The 13,267-nt window shown below is 41.6% G+C and overlaps 2 protein-coding genes across 2 annotated transcripts in view; both read left to right on the top strand.

Annotated features, from left to right (window-relative positions):
- Window positions 1–2,143: 2,143 nt before the first annotated feature.
- On the top strand, window positions 2,144–5,829 carry TOPORS (TOP1 binding arginine/serine rich protein). The gene is made up of 2 exons (XM_015826289.1): window positions 2,144–2,255; window positions 3,221–5,829. The coding sequence occupies exons 1-2, from the start codon at window positions 2,175–2,177 to the stop codon at window positions 5,768–5,770; spliced, it is 2,631 nt and encodes an 876-aa protein (XP_015681775.1). The 5' UTR covers window positions 2,144–2,174; the 3' UTR covers window positions 5,771–5,829.
- A 4,871-nt stretch (window positions 5,830–10,700) lies between these two features.
- The window catches only part of DDX58 (DExD/H-box helicase 58), a 34,343-nt gene continuing 31,776 nt past the window's right edge, over window positions 10,701–13,267 (top strand). The window contains exon 1 of the mRNA XM_015826288.1: window positions 10,701–10,815. Within this exon, the coding sequence (XP_015681774.1) occupies window positions 10,710–10,815 (106 nt within the window). The 5' untranslated portion in view covers window positions 10,701–10,709. The remainder of the gene's footprint in view (window positions 10,816–13,267) is intronic.

Here is a 13,267-nt window from a genome sequence, read left to right as displayed (position 1 = left end):
CGACTAGCACCCCCAAACTGCATCCGAAGGATGAGGAAAGGAAGGAGGTGGGATGTGTAGGGTAGTTGAAAGAGAGGAAGAAAGAGGAGAGAGGTGTAGTAGGAGGGGAGGAGAGGAGGAGGGAAGTAGGTAAGAAGGGTGAAAGAGAGGGCGGATGCAGGGGTGGGGGGGCTGCCGAGCACCTCTGAAAATATTCTTTTATGATTATGTTTAATATGTTTTTTTTTATTAACGTACACCATATTTGTATTTAGAATTTGTTTGTTTGAAAATTAATAAAAATTTGAAAGAAAAAAAATAATAATACTAATATTGCCTTTTAAAATGCTAATGATAATGCTAGTAAAATTTGAGGCAACAAAACCACCCGACACAGGGTCTCTTGCATGGGTGGATCCTTTTATTAAAAGTGTCTACATTCTGGAGGGAGGGAAAGAGAGAGGGGGAAGGGGGAGAGAAAGAGAGATCCCGCACCTCTCCTTGCTTTTGAGCAGCGGAGGCGGGATTGAGCCCGTAAATCGGCCTCCCAGGATTTCTTTGTAGGGAGATATCTATAATGGAGTGGGGGGGGGGGGGAAACTAAGAAAGCAGCAGCGCCTTACCAGCGAGTAGAGCCATTCCAGAGACCGGCGGCTTAGCGGCGCCATTCCACCCCCCTGCTTCTCCTGTTGGCGCCCGGCCCTCCCCTCGCTCACGAAGCCTCAGGAAGTGATGTTCGCGGACCGGCAAGAAACGGAAGGCGGGAGAGTCAAAAGGGAGCCGAAGCCGCCGCCCCCCCCCTCCTCTTTCCCTACCCTTCGGGGAGATTTCCAGGTGTTCCCCTGAAACTAGATCAGTGTTTCTCAACCTTGACAATTTTAAGGCATGTGGACTTCAACTCCCAGAAGTCCACAGCCAGCAATGCTGGCTGTGGAATTCTGGGAGTTGAGGTCCACATGCCTTAAAATTGTCAAGGTTGAGAAACACTGAACCAGATGGAGGCGAGGTCTCTTCGATCCCTCGCAACTGCAGGGACAAATGTTCGCCGTCGGTCTCCGGCAAAAATATGTCGCTCTTCCTTGCTTTGATTCCTTCCTCCCGATTTAATCCCCCATCTTGCCAGGAACACATCAAGGTTTTTAAGCAAGCCGGATCCTCCGCAATTTACTTGTGTGTGTAGAATAGGTATGTAGTGGCTACCGCTACGTTACAAAGGTGGAAATCTGCTAGCCTGAGATAAATGTGGGGCGAGCCTCTTCCAAATACGTCTTTGCCGTTCTCAGTGGGGTTTCTACCCATCCCCGCTCCCACAATCCTCCCCCAAAGCATCTCCCTTAGGAAAAACAGAAAGCAACAGAAATGTCCAAGTTTCATCACAGAGAAGAACCTCTTCTCTCAGTTCCCACCTGGTTGGGTATCATTCCCACCTTTCCTTCTTTTTTTTTGTTTTCTTTTATGATCTTTTCTGGTTTAGATGTATTTTTAACATTTGGTAAACCGCCCAGTTGCTGAGAATCGGATATAAATTTCATAATAAATAAATAAATAAATAAATAAATAGGAAGCGTAAATCGGACAGCGGTAACTTCTGTACTTTGAATTCCAACGTTGAACCGAGTTTTTACTCATGAGTAAATATGTGTTAAGACAGTGCAGACAAGAGCCTTGCTCTCTCCTCGGGTGTCCGCATCGACTGACAAATTGACAATCGTGACGGGTTAAAAAAAGATTGGAGATGTGGCTTTTTCCTCCTCTTTTGACTGCGGAGAAGGTGGACCTGCCGGTGCACCCGCTCTGCACGTTACAAGAGCAACAAACTTTTGAACTCTAACTCCCGGGATGCTTTGGGGATACCGTCGTGATCGCTGAGGTTTATGGGAGTTGAAGTCGTGGAGCCGCGTAAGATTTAGCCCAACAAAGTATGGATTTAACTGTTTATTTATTATTAAGGGAAGAAAGCGTGACGTCACCAAGCTTTGGGCTGACATTGGGAAAAGGTAAAAAAAATAATAAAGCCCAACCATGCTGTGTGTTGTTGTTTTTTTTTAAATTACCCCATTTCCCTTCTAACCCGGAAGTTAACTCCTCCCGCTGCCTGCCACTTGGGGTTGCGCATCCGGTTTGGAAAGGCTAGAGCTGCAACCCAAAGCAGCAAGCAGCCTTCTCTTCAGCTGTCTTCGGTTGTGCCACCGTCCATGTGTGACCCCCGAGAGCGACGTAGCCGAGCCGCCGGCGCCAGTGGCCGCAGCCGCCGCTGGCACCAACGGTCTAAATCGGTAAGTAAGTGGGTTCTTTGGGAGGAGAGCGCCCGGCAAAACTCCGGATCTTCCGGGCACTTTTGCCCATTAGTTTTCCCGAGGAGGGGAGAGAGCCGAGCGGGGTTCCTCCGCCTCTGCTCCTGCCTATGAGGCTCTTCTTGCCCCCGGTACTCGTTTTAACGGTCTCAGCCACGGAGCGTTCGGTTCCCCTCCCCGCCCTCCTCCGTAGATAATGGGAAATCGAACTCTGGGTCCTTTTGGCGGTCGCTGATTGGCTGCCGGGATGGCCAAATAGCTTCGCCGCCTCTCCGGATCTTCAGTTGGTCTCCGTCCAAGCGAAGAAGCGGCCGTTTGAATCATCTCGGAGGCACTGTTGCTTCGAGGCTTGCCCGGCCAACGGCTCTTTTAGATATCGCATAATGGATATCATCAAATCGATCATCTTCTGACTCCCGAGGATTCGGGAAAGTTGTTAGTTTTTTTTGTTATACAGTACCTGCTTTTCGAGAGTTTAAACGCAGACGGCCATGTCCTTTCCCGGATTTCGCATTTGCTGTTGTAAACTTGGGGTTACTTGTAAACTTGCTGTTACTTGTAAACATTTCCGTAGCTTCTCCGTCGAAAAATAGTAGTTGCCTTGTCCCTGGGGCAGTGGTAGAATTGTTTGATAATGATCGTTTACTGAACTTGTACCTTAGCCCAAAGCTCAAAGACTTTGGAGCAGCTTACAGGGGTCACACAAATTTCAGTAAAGTCAGTAAAACATAAGAAGGGTGAACAAAAGGTCTTCGTGGTTTTTCTAAATAACACGAGTGGGGCCATCTGATGTAAGGCATGGAGAATGTATCTGCATGAGGAAAGAAGTAATTTCCCTTTAGGAAACAGATTTAATCTGATAAATTGGTGATCTTTACGTTGTAATTTTCAGTACAAACTAACATGCCAAGTTTACACTGATTATTGTATTTCTTTTCCATTTTCAGAGCTTGATACCCCTGGCAAATTTTTTCCCAAAGGATAATTCACTCATACCTGGCAAAAACAGGCTGCATCAGACAATGCCAGAGGAAATATCTCCAGATTCTAAGTGCCCAATCTGCCTGGACTTGTTTGAAAATGTGGCTTATTTGGATCGTTGTTGGCACAGATTCTGCTTCCGGTGTGTGTTGGAGTGGTCCAAAAACAAAGCAGAATGCCCACTTTGTAAACAGCCCTTTCGTTCCATCGTGCACAGCATGCGATCTGCAGACGACTACAAGGTGCATTCTGTTAGGCCTTCAGAAATGGAAGCTTTTGCTAATCCTAATGGGAGGCGATTCCGTTACCCGACCACCTTAACAGGAGAACATCCTGCACGTGTTAATCCCCAAAGGACTTCCTCCTCTCGAAGGACAATGTCTTCCCCAAATTGTGGGATCTTGTTCGAAGGGTTATCAACTCAGACAACAAGGCAGAGAGATGCAGAAATGCATCAGATGATCAGACGGCTTGCATCAAGGCGACAAGCTAGTTTGGAGGGTAGATTTATGCGACACATTCAAGAGCAAGAGATGATTAGCTTTCGAAAAGGTCTGTATCGTTCTGGCACACGTGTAAGAAGTATTGAAGATGGAGGACGTTATCGGGACATATCGGCTGAATTTTTTCGCAGGAATCCTGCCTGCCTTCATAGGCTGGTTCCATGGTTAAAACGTGAACTTACCGTTCTTTTTGGCATTCATGGATCCCTAATTAATATCGTACAACATATAATAATGAATAATTTGACCAAGTTTGATTTAGAAAGCGAAGCATTTTCTAACGAATTACAGCCATTTTTGCTCCAAAGCACAGAACACTTCTTACACGAATTTGTCAGCTTTGCTCGATGCCCTTTTAACATAGACGCATATGATGAACATGCAAATTATGACTGTCCGGCTCCATCACGTGAAGACGGAAGCAACTCTGAGTCTTCCATTATTACCATCTCTCCTGATGAGACGGAAACCCAGGCACCAGAAGTGAACGCTTTCAGAAGTGACACGGGCCAGGCACCCTGGGATGACGAAACGCCTGGCCCGTCGTATTCCAACTTAGAGCAGATTCAGGCTTCTGCATCCACTGCTCCAGACAGTTCTGAAAGCTCTGATGATGACCCTTCTGTGAATATAACTGAGTTGCAGGGGTCAGAACAAGCAAATATAGAGGTGAATGGCGACAGCTGTGATTCTTCAGACAACTGTGTTATTGTTGACTATGTCAAGCCCCTGGCTGAGAGAACACCTGAGCTTGTTCAGCTGTCCTCAGATTCTGACATTTCAGCAGATGATGGGAAAAAAGAAGACGTGAATAAAGTGCAGCCTACCCAATTGCGCAGTTTTAGCGATAGTGATGGTAGTAGGTCTGCATCACCATCATCTGCCGGGTCCAAAGATGATACTGCCAGTGTTAAGATTAATGACTGTCTCTCCGATGAAAAAAGGAAATCTAAGAGGAGTGAAAAAGATGAAAATAAATTAAGAGAAGTGTCTTCATTACAAAGCTTTTCTTCAAAGGAAGCCTCTTATGGATATAATGCATCGAAAAGAAGGAAATCTGAGTCGCATATGCAGCACTCTGACAGAGAGCATCACAGTTCGAAAAGGAAGAGGAAGCATCGCAGCAGGGAAAAACGAAAAAAGAAGAGAGATGGCAGTAGACATAAGCACAAAAAGAATAAAAAGAGATCAACCCGAGAAAAGAGTACATCCCGTTCTCTTTCTCCAAGTAGTGGAAGCACTGAATCTAGAGATTTAAGTGGGTCACGATCTCGAAGCAGAGAGTATAGTGGAATTTCCAGGAGTAAAGACACTGATTATTATTTGAGAGACGATTACCAAAAAAACAGAAAAAGAGGTGAATATGCTTTATACAGTCCAAATGCTATCAGAGGTTATGAAAGACTTCGATCAAGAAACCGGTCAAGAAGCCGATTTAGCAGCAGATCCAGAAGCCGATCCAGCAGCAGATCCAGAAGTCGATCCAGCAGCAGATCCAGAACTTCCAGGCATCCTGATGGAGGCCGTTCTGAAAAGCCAGGTGGGAAAAGGAAATACAAGACACGTCACTTGGAGAGCACCCAGAGGGGTAGTGAGGAAACCTCTTCTGTAAGAGAAAGCAATTCTCTAAAGAAATCCTTACCAAAGGACCAGACCATTTGTGGAAAAGTGATTAGTGTTGCAGACAGGCAACCTCAAACAGAGACTCGACACAAGAAGAAGAAGAAGCGGTCAAGAAGCCCAAGTGTTGAAATTATTTACGAAGGTGTGTGTACATCAAGATACGACAAAAAGAAAACAAAAAGAATTAAGTCTACCAATCCTATCAATTCCTCTCCACTATCTTCTGTTGTAATTACAATTGACAGTGATAGTGATAGAGAGAATGGCATTAAAGACCCTGAATTTTTCAACCAGTTGCCAACTAAGAGATCATCTTTGTTTTTACGTCTGGCACAAATGATAAATGGCAATTCACACTGCCAGCTACATTCACCAGAGCAGGATGTGTAATTTTTTAAACTTTTTTTTTAAAAAATAAGATTTTTCATCTTAGGATAGGTTAGGCCGTAGATGTAGATTTTTTTTAGCTTTTAATGTTTTTATTAATTATTTACTATTGTTTTTAACTTAAAGGCAAAAAGAGTAACTTGTTTTATGAAATAAATTTTATTAAATAAATAAACTGTGACCCTGGAGTCCTTTGTGCTTTCTGAGTTTGGTTTTTCAATTGTTTTATTACCTGACTAGGTAACATCTTCAATGCTAGAAAGATATGGGCTTCACTCTCTGTCTATCTGTTTATGAAACAATGACGGTGTAGATCAATCCCGTATCATGATAAAAATCTTCCCAAAATATTTTTTTTTTTTAAAAAAACTTGCCTTAATCAGATTTGGTTCAGTTTTTGTTATATGCTTAATTTAAAAGCTAAACCCAGAACTGATCTTTTAAAAGTAATGTATGAACAAATAATTGTCAATAGGTCAATATTTCTAATTTGGGTTAAGAAGTGATACATTATCATTTATCCAGATGGAAGTATTGTCATCAGAAGGGAATGGTTGGCCTTTATTGGATTAGTGTTTTACTATGTAGGTCCTTCAATTAAAAACTTCATATGACTTATTCCTACTAAATTATAACAAGTAGATTAAACTGGGATTCATTGGGGTTTTTTTTTTTTATGCTAAAGGCCTCTTGAAGGGAACATGCCCATGGATGCTATTTTTCATCCTTAGCTTATGTGGCAATCTTCAAAAGCTTTAATGATGATTTAATCATTGTTAAAAATTAGAATCTGGGGGAATTGCTGAATTAGGCTAGCAAAAGCTTTCAAATCAAAGTTTGATAAGGAATTTTAAAACTCAGGTTTTCATCTGGATTGTTTAATATTAGGAGTTTGTGTTAATAAATATGGATGCTAGTCTTTGATTATGGAGCATAGATGGAAGCAGTTCAAACAGAAGGAGATACAGATTCAGCCTGAGAATTGATTAATTCTGCTTATTCAGATTAAGTACTGTAATTAGGCAATGAACGATCATTCAATTTATATACCATCATTTCTCTCCTTTTCCTCCTCATATCCTCCAACAGTCTAAATAGTCCCAACTTGCCTACTTTTAAGAGAGTCTTCAAGAGTGATTTTGTTTTGTAAATCAACTGCTCAGTTTGAATCTTTTTTTAAATAATCAAGTATTCAATTGTTGCAATTCCCCTTTCTCCAACACAACAGTTTCTATTCTTGTTTTAATTGGTTCTTACTATTATTTTTAGCTTTTGTTAAGCTCACCCTCAAGTCATTTGCAAGTGGGTAGATAAAAAAATTGAAATTGCAAATAAAAAATAGAAATCCATTAAATTCATTGATATCTTCAGATTTGCCCCATTGCTGAACAAAAATAAACACCATGTAAATATGTTTTGCCTTCGAGCAATTTCTTATACCTTCACAGCCCAGGTAACTACTAGGAATGCAAGTATTACCTGGAGGTCAACTCCACTGGACTTTAAAAGTGTTTCTCAATCTCTGACTTTTAAGATCTGTTCCCCCAATCCTGGCTGGGGAATTCTGGGAATTGAAGTCTTAAAGCTGCTGAGGTTGAGAAATACTCCTGTCCCATTTGTGCCAGAGGCACTGTTTAAGTACTTCCAGATTAAAATAATTAGCTAGTGACAACACTTGCCTGCGGCATGCCTGTGAGGGTCTTTTCATGTCCCTGTCAAGGAGCTGGAGCGAATGACAGGAGCTCACCCCCATGATGTAGCAATACTTGAGTCTTGAATGCGGGTTTGCTAACCTCCAACCCAGCATCCTAACCACCTGAGCCACCATGTTCTGTGAGAAATAACTGATTTGAAGGAATGCATATTGGTTATTAAAGGATGGGTTGTGATCCCTGGGACAAAAAATATTTCCCCTTCTGAGAACAGGAAGCTCCAGTCTTTAAAAAAGAGGAAGTCTACTGGAAAATCCCCTGCATTTTCTCCATGACCTCTAATGTCAGAAAAAAAAATAGAGGTGTGCCAGTTCAATGGCTATCATCTGTCCGTCTGTCTATCAGACATAGAAAATTGTTTTCTTTGGAGAAAGAATTGAGACGGACATGGAAATGACAATACAGAACAGGGAATATTGTCATCTGCAAAATCTTCCTACGGTTTTGTTTTATGCCAGTGCACTCAGTTTGGATAACTAAGTATGTGTTCTTTTTCTCAAACAAATTTTCAATGCCAAGGAAGAGAATTTTCAGTAAACAAAAGGAATATGCAGTGGTATTTACGACTTTTGCAGCATCTATAGCTTATCTAGGCTATGTAGTTCTTAACTGCAATAATCCTATGGTCCATCAGAAACATCAGATACCTTTTCCTGCAGCTCGTGCCCAGAAATCCAATATAGCAATGGAGATGATAGAAAATATATACTTAACCGAAGGTTGTCAAATAACATTGGGAGTGGCCACGATGGATTGCTCCTGTTTCCTTTCTTATAGGTTTTAGTGTAAAGATTTAAAATCTATATAAATAAAAATGTAAATATTCGTTTGTTCAAAATGTTAAATCTCCGAAAGTTCTTCACCGATTGCTTTGAAATTTTGACACAACGTTGCATTCGAATATATACCTATATTATGTAGATGTCACACCTGTGACAGGTAAAAACATGCTTTTTTTGAAAAACAGCGCCATCTGTTGGACGTAAAAGCAACACACGCTTTTACCAGACTGAGCCACAGCAACGCGTGGCTGGGTACAGCTAGTAATTAATAGAAAGGAATGTTAGCTTACTACAATGGTTCATGCTTTATCAGCATGAACATCTTTCTCCTGTGCAATCCTTCCTTTCATATCCTGCTAAAATAGAAGTTTCCTTATATATGGTTAGCTACAATATAAATATTTTGTTCTTTCTAGGTACATATTTGTCTTCTGATACATAAGCTATGTGTTTTTCTTTACATAGGTTTTGCTACATTAGATAGTCATTTATTTCTAATGGCAGGAGCCAGCCTTCTCCTTTTTTTAAAATGGAATCGCTGCTACCTCTACAATCTTTTATCAATCCTTAACTTAGTGTAAACACATAAGGAAAATATTCCAACGATCACAACTGATTATACCTTGATGATTTTCAGCTATCCATCTAGAACTGAACTAATGATATTATGGAGATCCTTATTTGAAGTCTGCAAGCTAGATGGGTCAGGATGGGATAAAACAAGTTCAGACTGATTTCTGGTAAGAATGGGCTGTATGCTAAACCAATGGGATGGTTGGATGGTTCCTTCACTGGCCCTGGAGTGGAGCCACACATTACTTGAAACAGGAGTTTATTTATATACAGCCTTTATTATTATTTTTATAAACAACTCAAAGCAGTAAACATATCTAATATCCTGTCCTATTTTCCCCACAACAATCCTGTGAGGTGAATTGGGCTGAGAGTGACTGACCCACAGTTATCCAGCTGGCTTTCATGGCTGAGGCAGGATTAGAATTCAGTCTCCCACTTTCTAGCCTGGTGTTTTAATCACCAGACCAAAATGGCTCTAGTTGCAAAAGGAATGGCCATCTGTCTTTGGAAATCTTCACCTTGATTCTGTCTTCTGATGATGCACCCGTAAATTTACTTGGCTAATATGAAGGCTTGGGCACATTTGATACAGATCGAAATGGTCCTTCAAATAATCTGGCTCCTCACTAACCACCAGAGGTACTTTCTGATCTGCCCCCATGGGATCAGGATTTGCAATCCTAGGGAGGGATGAAGCTGAAAATGTACAGGGCTACCCCCTCAGCAGATGAAGATAAATAGGCAATCAAAATTTGGCAGCCAAGCCGGTCTAAATAAAAACAAACAAATACAATGTTTATTATGTAATGTGCAAGAGAAAATAATAAGAATTGTGGTGAATGGTAATTCTGGGCCACCCTGTATGTAGCTATCCTGTGTGTAGCCCTCCCCCCGCCCCTTCTTCCCTCCCCCTCCCCTTTTCAGTCTTTGGGAGGGGAGAGGTGTATATTTATTTATTTATTTATTTTGAAAATTTATATCCCGCCCTTCTCCTTGCGGACTCAGGGCGGCTAACAACCAGATAAAAAATACAAATATCAGACTACAAATTTAAAAGTTAATTAAAAGGCAAATATTAATAATTGGTCTAATTAAAATTATAATTAAAACCCCCTCTAAAAATTTCCCCTAGGCCAGTCCCGCAAGCTGGAATAACCATGTCTTATATTATAATAATAATAATAATAATAATAATAATAATAATAATAATAATAATAATAATAATAATAATAATAATAATAATAATAAAAGTTGGAAGGTATCTAAGAGGTCATCTAGTCCAACCCCCTGCTCAGGCAGGAAACCTATACCATTTCAGACGAATGGCTGTTCAGTCTCTTCTTAAAAACTTCCGGTTCCCCCCACGCCATTGTCTCTGTTTTGGGATGGCAGCTGCCAAGTTTCTTTCTAAATTCGGCCCCGTCTGCCTAAACCCGCCGCTACCCACTTCGGAGACCAGTCCAAATAGGAAAACACAAAAGGCAGCGTTTCGTTTCCCTGCTCAACGATGCCCCGCCTTCCCCGCGAACTATTTTCGGTTTCCTACGGTTCTCCAGTCGCGTTTCCTCCTTTGGGGAAACTTCCTTCACTTTCGATTCTTGCTTCTGGGCGGCTGATTCTGAGGAATCGAGTGGGTCTTGAAGCGGAGGAGTTTCATTGGACGGCTTAGCCCGTCCTCTGCAGGCTGCTTTTTAAGCTGCTTCCCCCCACTGTTAGTTTTAGAACTGCGAACAAGCGATCTTGCGGACGGATTTTTGATTTCTTTGTGGGGATTTTTTTGTGGGGCAGAGTTGGAAGAAAAACGGAACACAAGAGAGAAAGAAAAAAAACCCAACTATTGCAACGCCGGAGGTTTAAGGAGAAAGGAGAAAAATGACGGAGGTCGAACGAGAGAATTTGCTTCGCTGCAAGGAATATATAGTGAAGACTTTAAATCCTGCTTATGTATTGAGCTACATGAAAACCTGGCTGTCCGATGGTAAGTAGGAATCACCTAAGTTTTTTTTTTTTTTTTTTTATCACAGTCATGTTTTGATGTACCCAACTGGACGCCATTTAGAAATGTAGGAATACATAACCCAGATACCCTGACCATCGAGCATGTAGGAATACATCACCCAGTTACTCTGACCATTGGGCATGCTGGCTGGCCCGATGGGAATTGTAATGCAACATTGGGAGGGCATCAGACAGGGGAGCTGGTTTACCCAGATGCATTTTGTTTACACTTTTGAAGTGTAAACATTAAGCGACATCTAATTCAGAATACTCATAGCCACTGTTAACGTTAGAATGAATGCGCGATCTGGCGTTCTCCAGATATTTTGAAGAATATTCGGGTCAGATTTTTGGAATGGAGAAAGAGATACCCAAATAAAAAGCAAATTAGCTTAAAAGTGTTTCTCCCCCCCCCCCCCGTGAATTATGTTATGACCAGGCGTGTCAATTAATTGGTTGACTTAAGAATTAAATCACCTGCCCGCAATTAACATGGGGATCTTACACCAACCCGAAATTTCCTAGTGATGTTTAGAAACGGGATGAAGAAATTAAAAACTCCAGCTGAAGACATGCTTTTAAGGAATCCTACCGCTTTTTTATATACTGTGTGCGCCTTTCTTCACACGCGCTCGACGCTAATTAAAGCGGCATAATTTAAAAGCACAGATCTACGTATTGATTTCAGTTGAGCCCCCCGGGAGGCATTGGCTATGATTTTGCAGAGGAGGTGGGTGATGGTTGGACAGAAAGATGTTGAAAGAAAAAAATGTTTCTGCGTAGCTAACGTTCAGCGAAGAACCCGAGAGGCATCTACACGAACTATTTCGCCCACCGTTCTTACGTTAGTTTTTGCACAGAGAAGTCAGGCTAAGCGGGTTCGGACGTTCTTTCTTTCACGCGTTTTGCGGCGGTTTTGCACACAGTACTTTCGAGTTGGCAGATGCGCCTTTGCTGTACACTTACAAGGCGTTCCTGATTGGGTTTCCTAGGCAACCCCTGCGCGCATGGCAAGAGGTTTGATTGGCTGCATCGAGATGATTGGGGTAGCGGGGGAAGCGTTCCGCTCCGCACCCAGTCTGCTGTTTTTCGGAATTATCTTGATAAACGGGAGAGGGAAGCAGGGCACTATTGGCTGAAAGCAGTTGAGGAGGCGGGGCAAAAATCCTGCCAGCAGATGGCACTAAAACCCTCAAGGGGCGCTCGTGTCCTGCTTCTTACAGTTTTTCTCCCTCTTCTGAAAATTGCAGAATTTTTCGTCTTCTACTTGAAGTGAAATAAGCAATGGCTGTCTGGAAATCCAAAGTAGATTTCATTCTTTGAAACAAGGAAAGAGATTGATACATCAACACTGGAAGTTTTTAAGAAGAGACTGGACAGCCATTTGTCTGAAATGGTATAGGGTTTCCTGCCTGAGCAGGGGGTTGGACTAGATGACCTGCAAGATCCCTTCCAACTTTACTGTTATTATTATATTATTATTATTATTATTTCATACGTGAAGTCCTGGTGTTTCAGAGTACACAATCTTGATAAAAAGCTCCGAAACAGAGTATCTCTCCATAATTTTCTAATCATGTAAACTATCTTTAATAAGTTATCTCTGCATGAGGGTTCCCTCATTTCCATCTAACTCTGATGTTCTCAGGTTTCCTCTTGTCATATTTGCTCTTCATATATTTATTTGTAATCATATTCATTCTCTCTATACTTTCCCCCCCTTAACGCTTAACTCACTTTTAAATACAGTCCATATTTCATTCAGAATTCAAATGGTTAGGTTCAAGGGATTGATGTTCAAAAACAACCAAAAGTGAAAAGTGATTCAGTTTCACTGTAAAGTTTTTTTTTATTTAATATAATTGTTTAATGACATACCCTTTGTGTCAAAGTACTGTTTGAAAACATTGTTAATTTCTTCCTCTCCTCTCCTCTCCCCCTCTCCCATTTCCACCTCTCAAGTCTCAGTCATCTTCATGCCATAGACATTATCAGATGATCCCATAGATTTTTCTTCTTCTTGTGCCATATCCATTATCGGATGTTGGCGATCATGTTGGTGATCCTGTTTTTATCAGCCACACGAAAAAATGTTGCTGAGTTTTGTCCAAACAGTCCCTTAGATTTCGAAGTCATGATGTTCTTCTGCCTGGATCTCCTTTGCCTTCAATCTTTCCCTGGAGGATTAAATGGAGTATGCGGCATCACATGTCTGAAATATTCTGACTTTTGTTTTTTAATTGTTTTGATGATTTCCCTTGGCTTTCCCAGGCGGCTTATCACCTCCTCATTTCTCATAGATACTGCCTCCCATCTCCCATCACAAGTGCACCTAATCCCAGTTTCACTTCATGAATGCCCATCCTAGTCTGTGCATGCAAGAATTTTTAGTTTATTTCATCCAGTCTATCCTCCAGGAAAACAAAGCTGTA

This window comes from Protobothrops mucrosquamatus, unplaced genomic scaffold (genome assembly GCF_001527695.2).
Source record: "Protobothrops mucrosquamatus isolate PMUCROS unplaced genomic scaffold, P.Mucros_1.0 scaffold3037, whole genome shotgun sequence".
In the NCBI taxonomy this organism is placed as follows: Eukaryota; Metazoa; Chordata; class Lepidosauria; order Squamata; family Viperidae; genus Protobothrops; species Protobothrops mucrosquamatus.
This window is presented reverse-complemented; position numbering and strand designations above follow the sequence as displayed.

Coding starts and splice junctions, on each gene's coding strand:
- TOPORS (XM_015826289.1), top strand. CDS start 2,175: ATGTGTGACCCCCGAGAGCGACGTAGCCGAGCCGCCGGCGCCAGTGGC. Junction 2,256..3,220: donor GGCACCAACGGTCTAAATCG/GTAAGTAAGTGG, acceptor TTCCATTTTCAG/AGCTTGATACCCCTGGCAAA.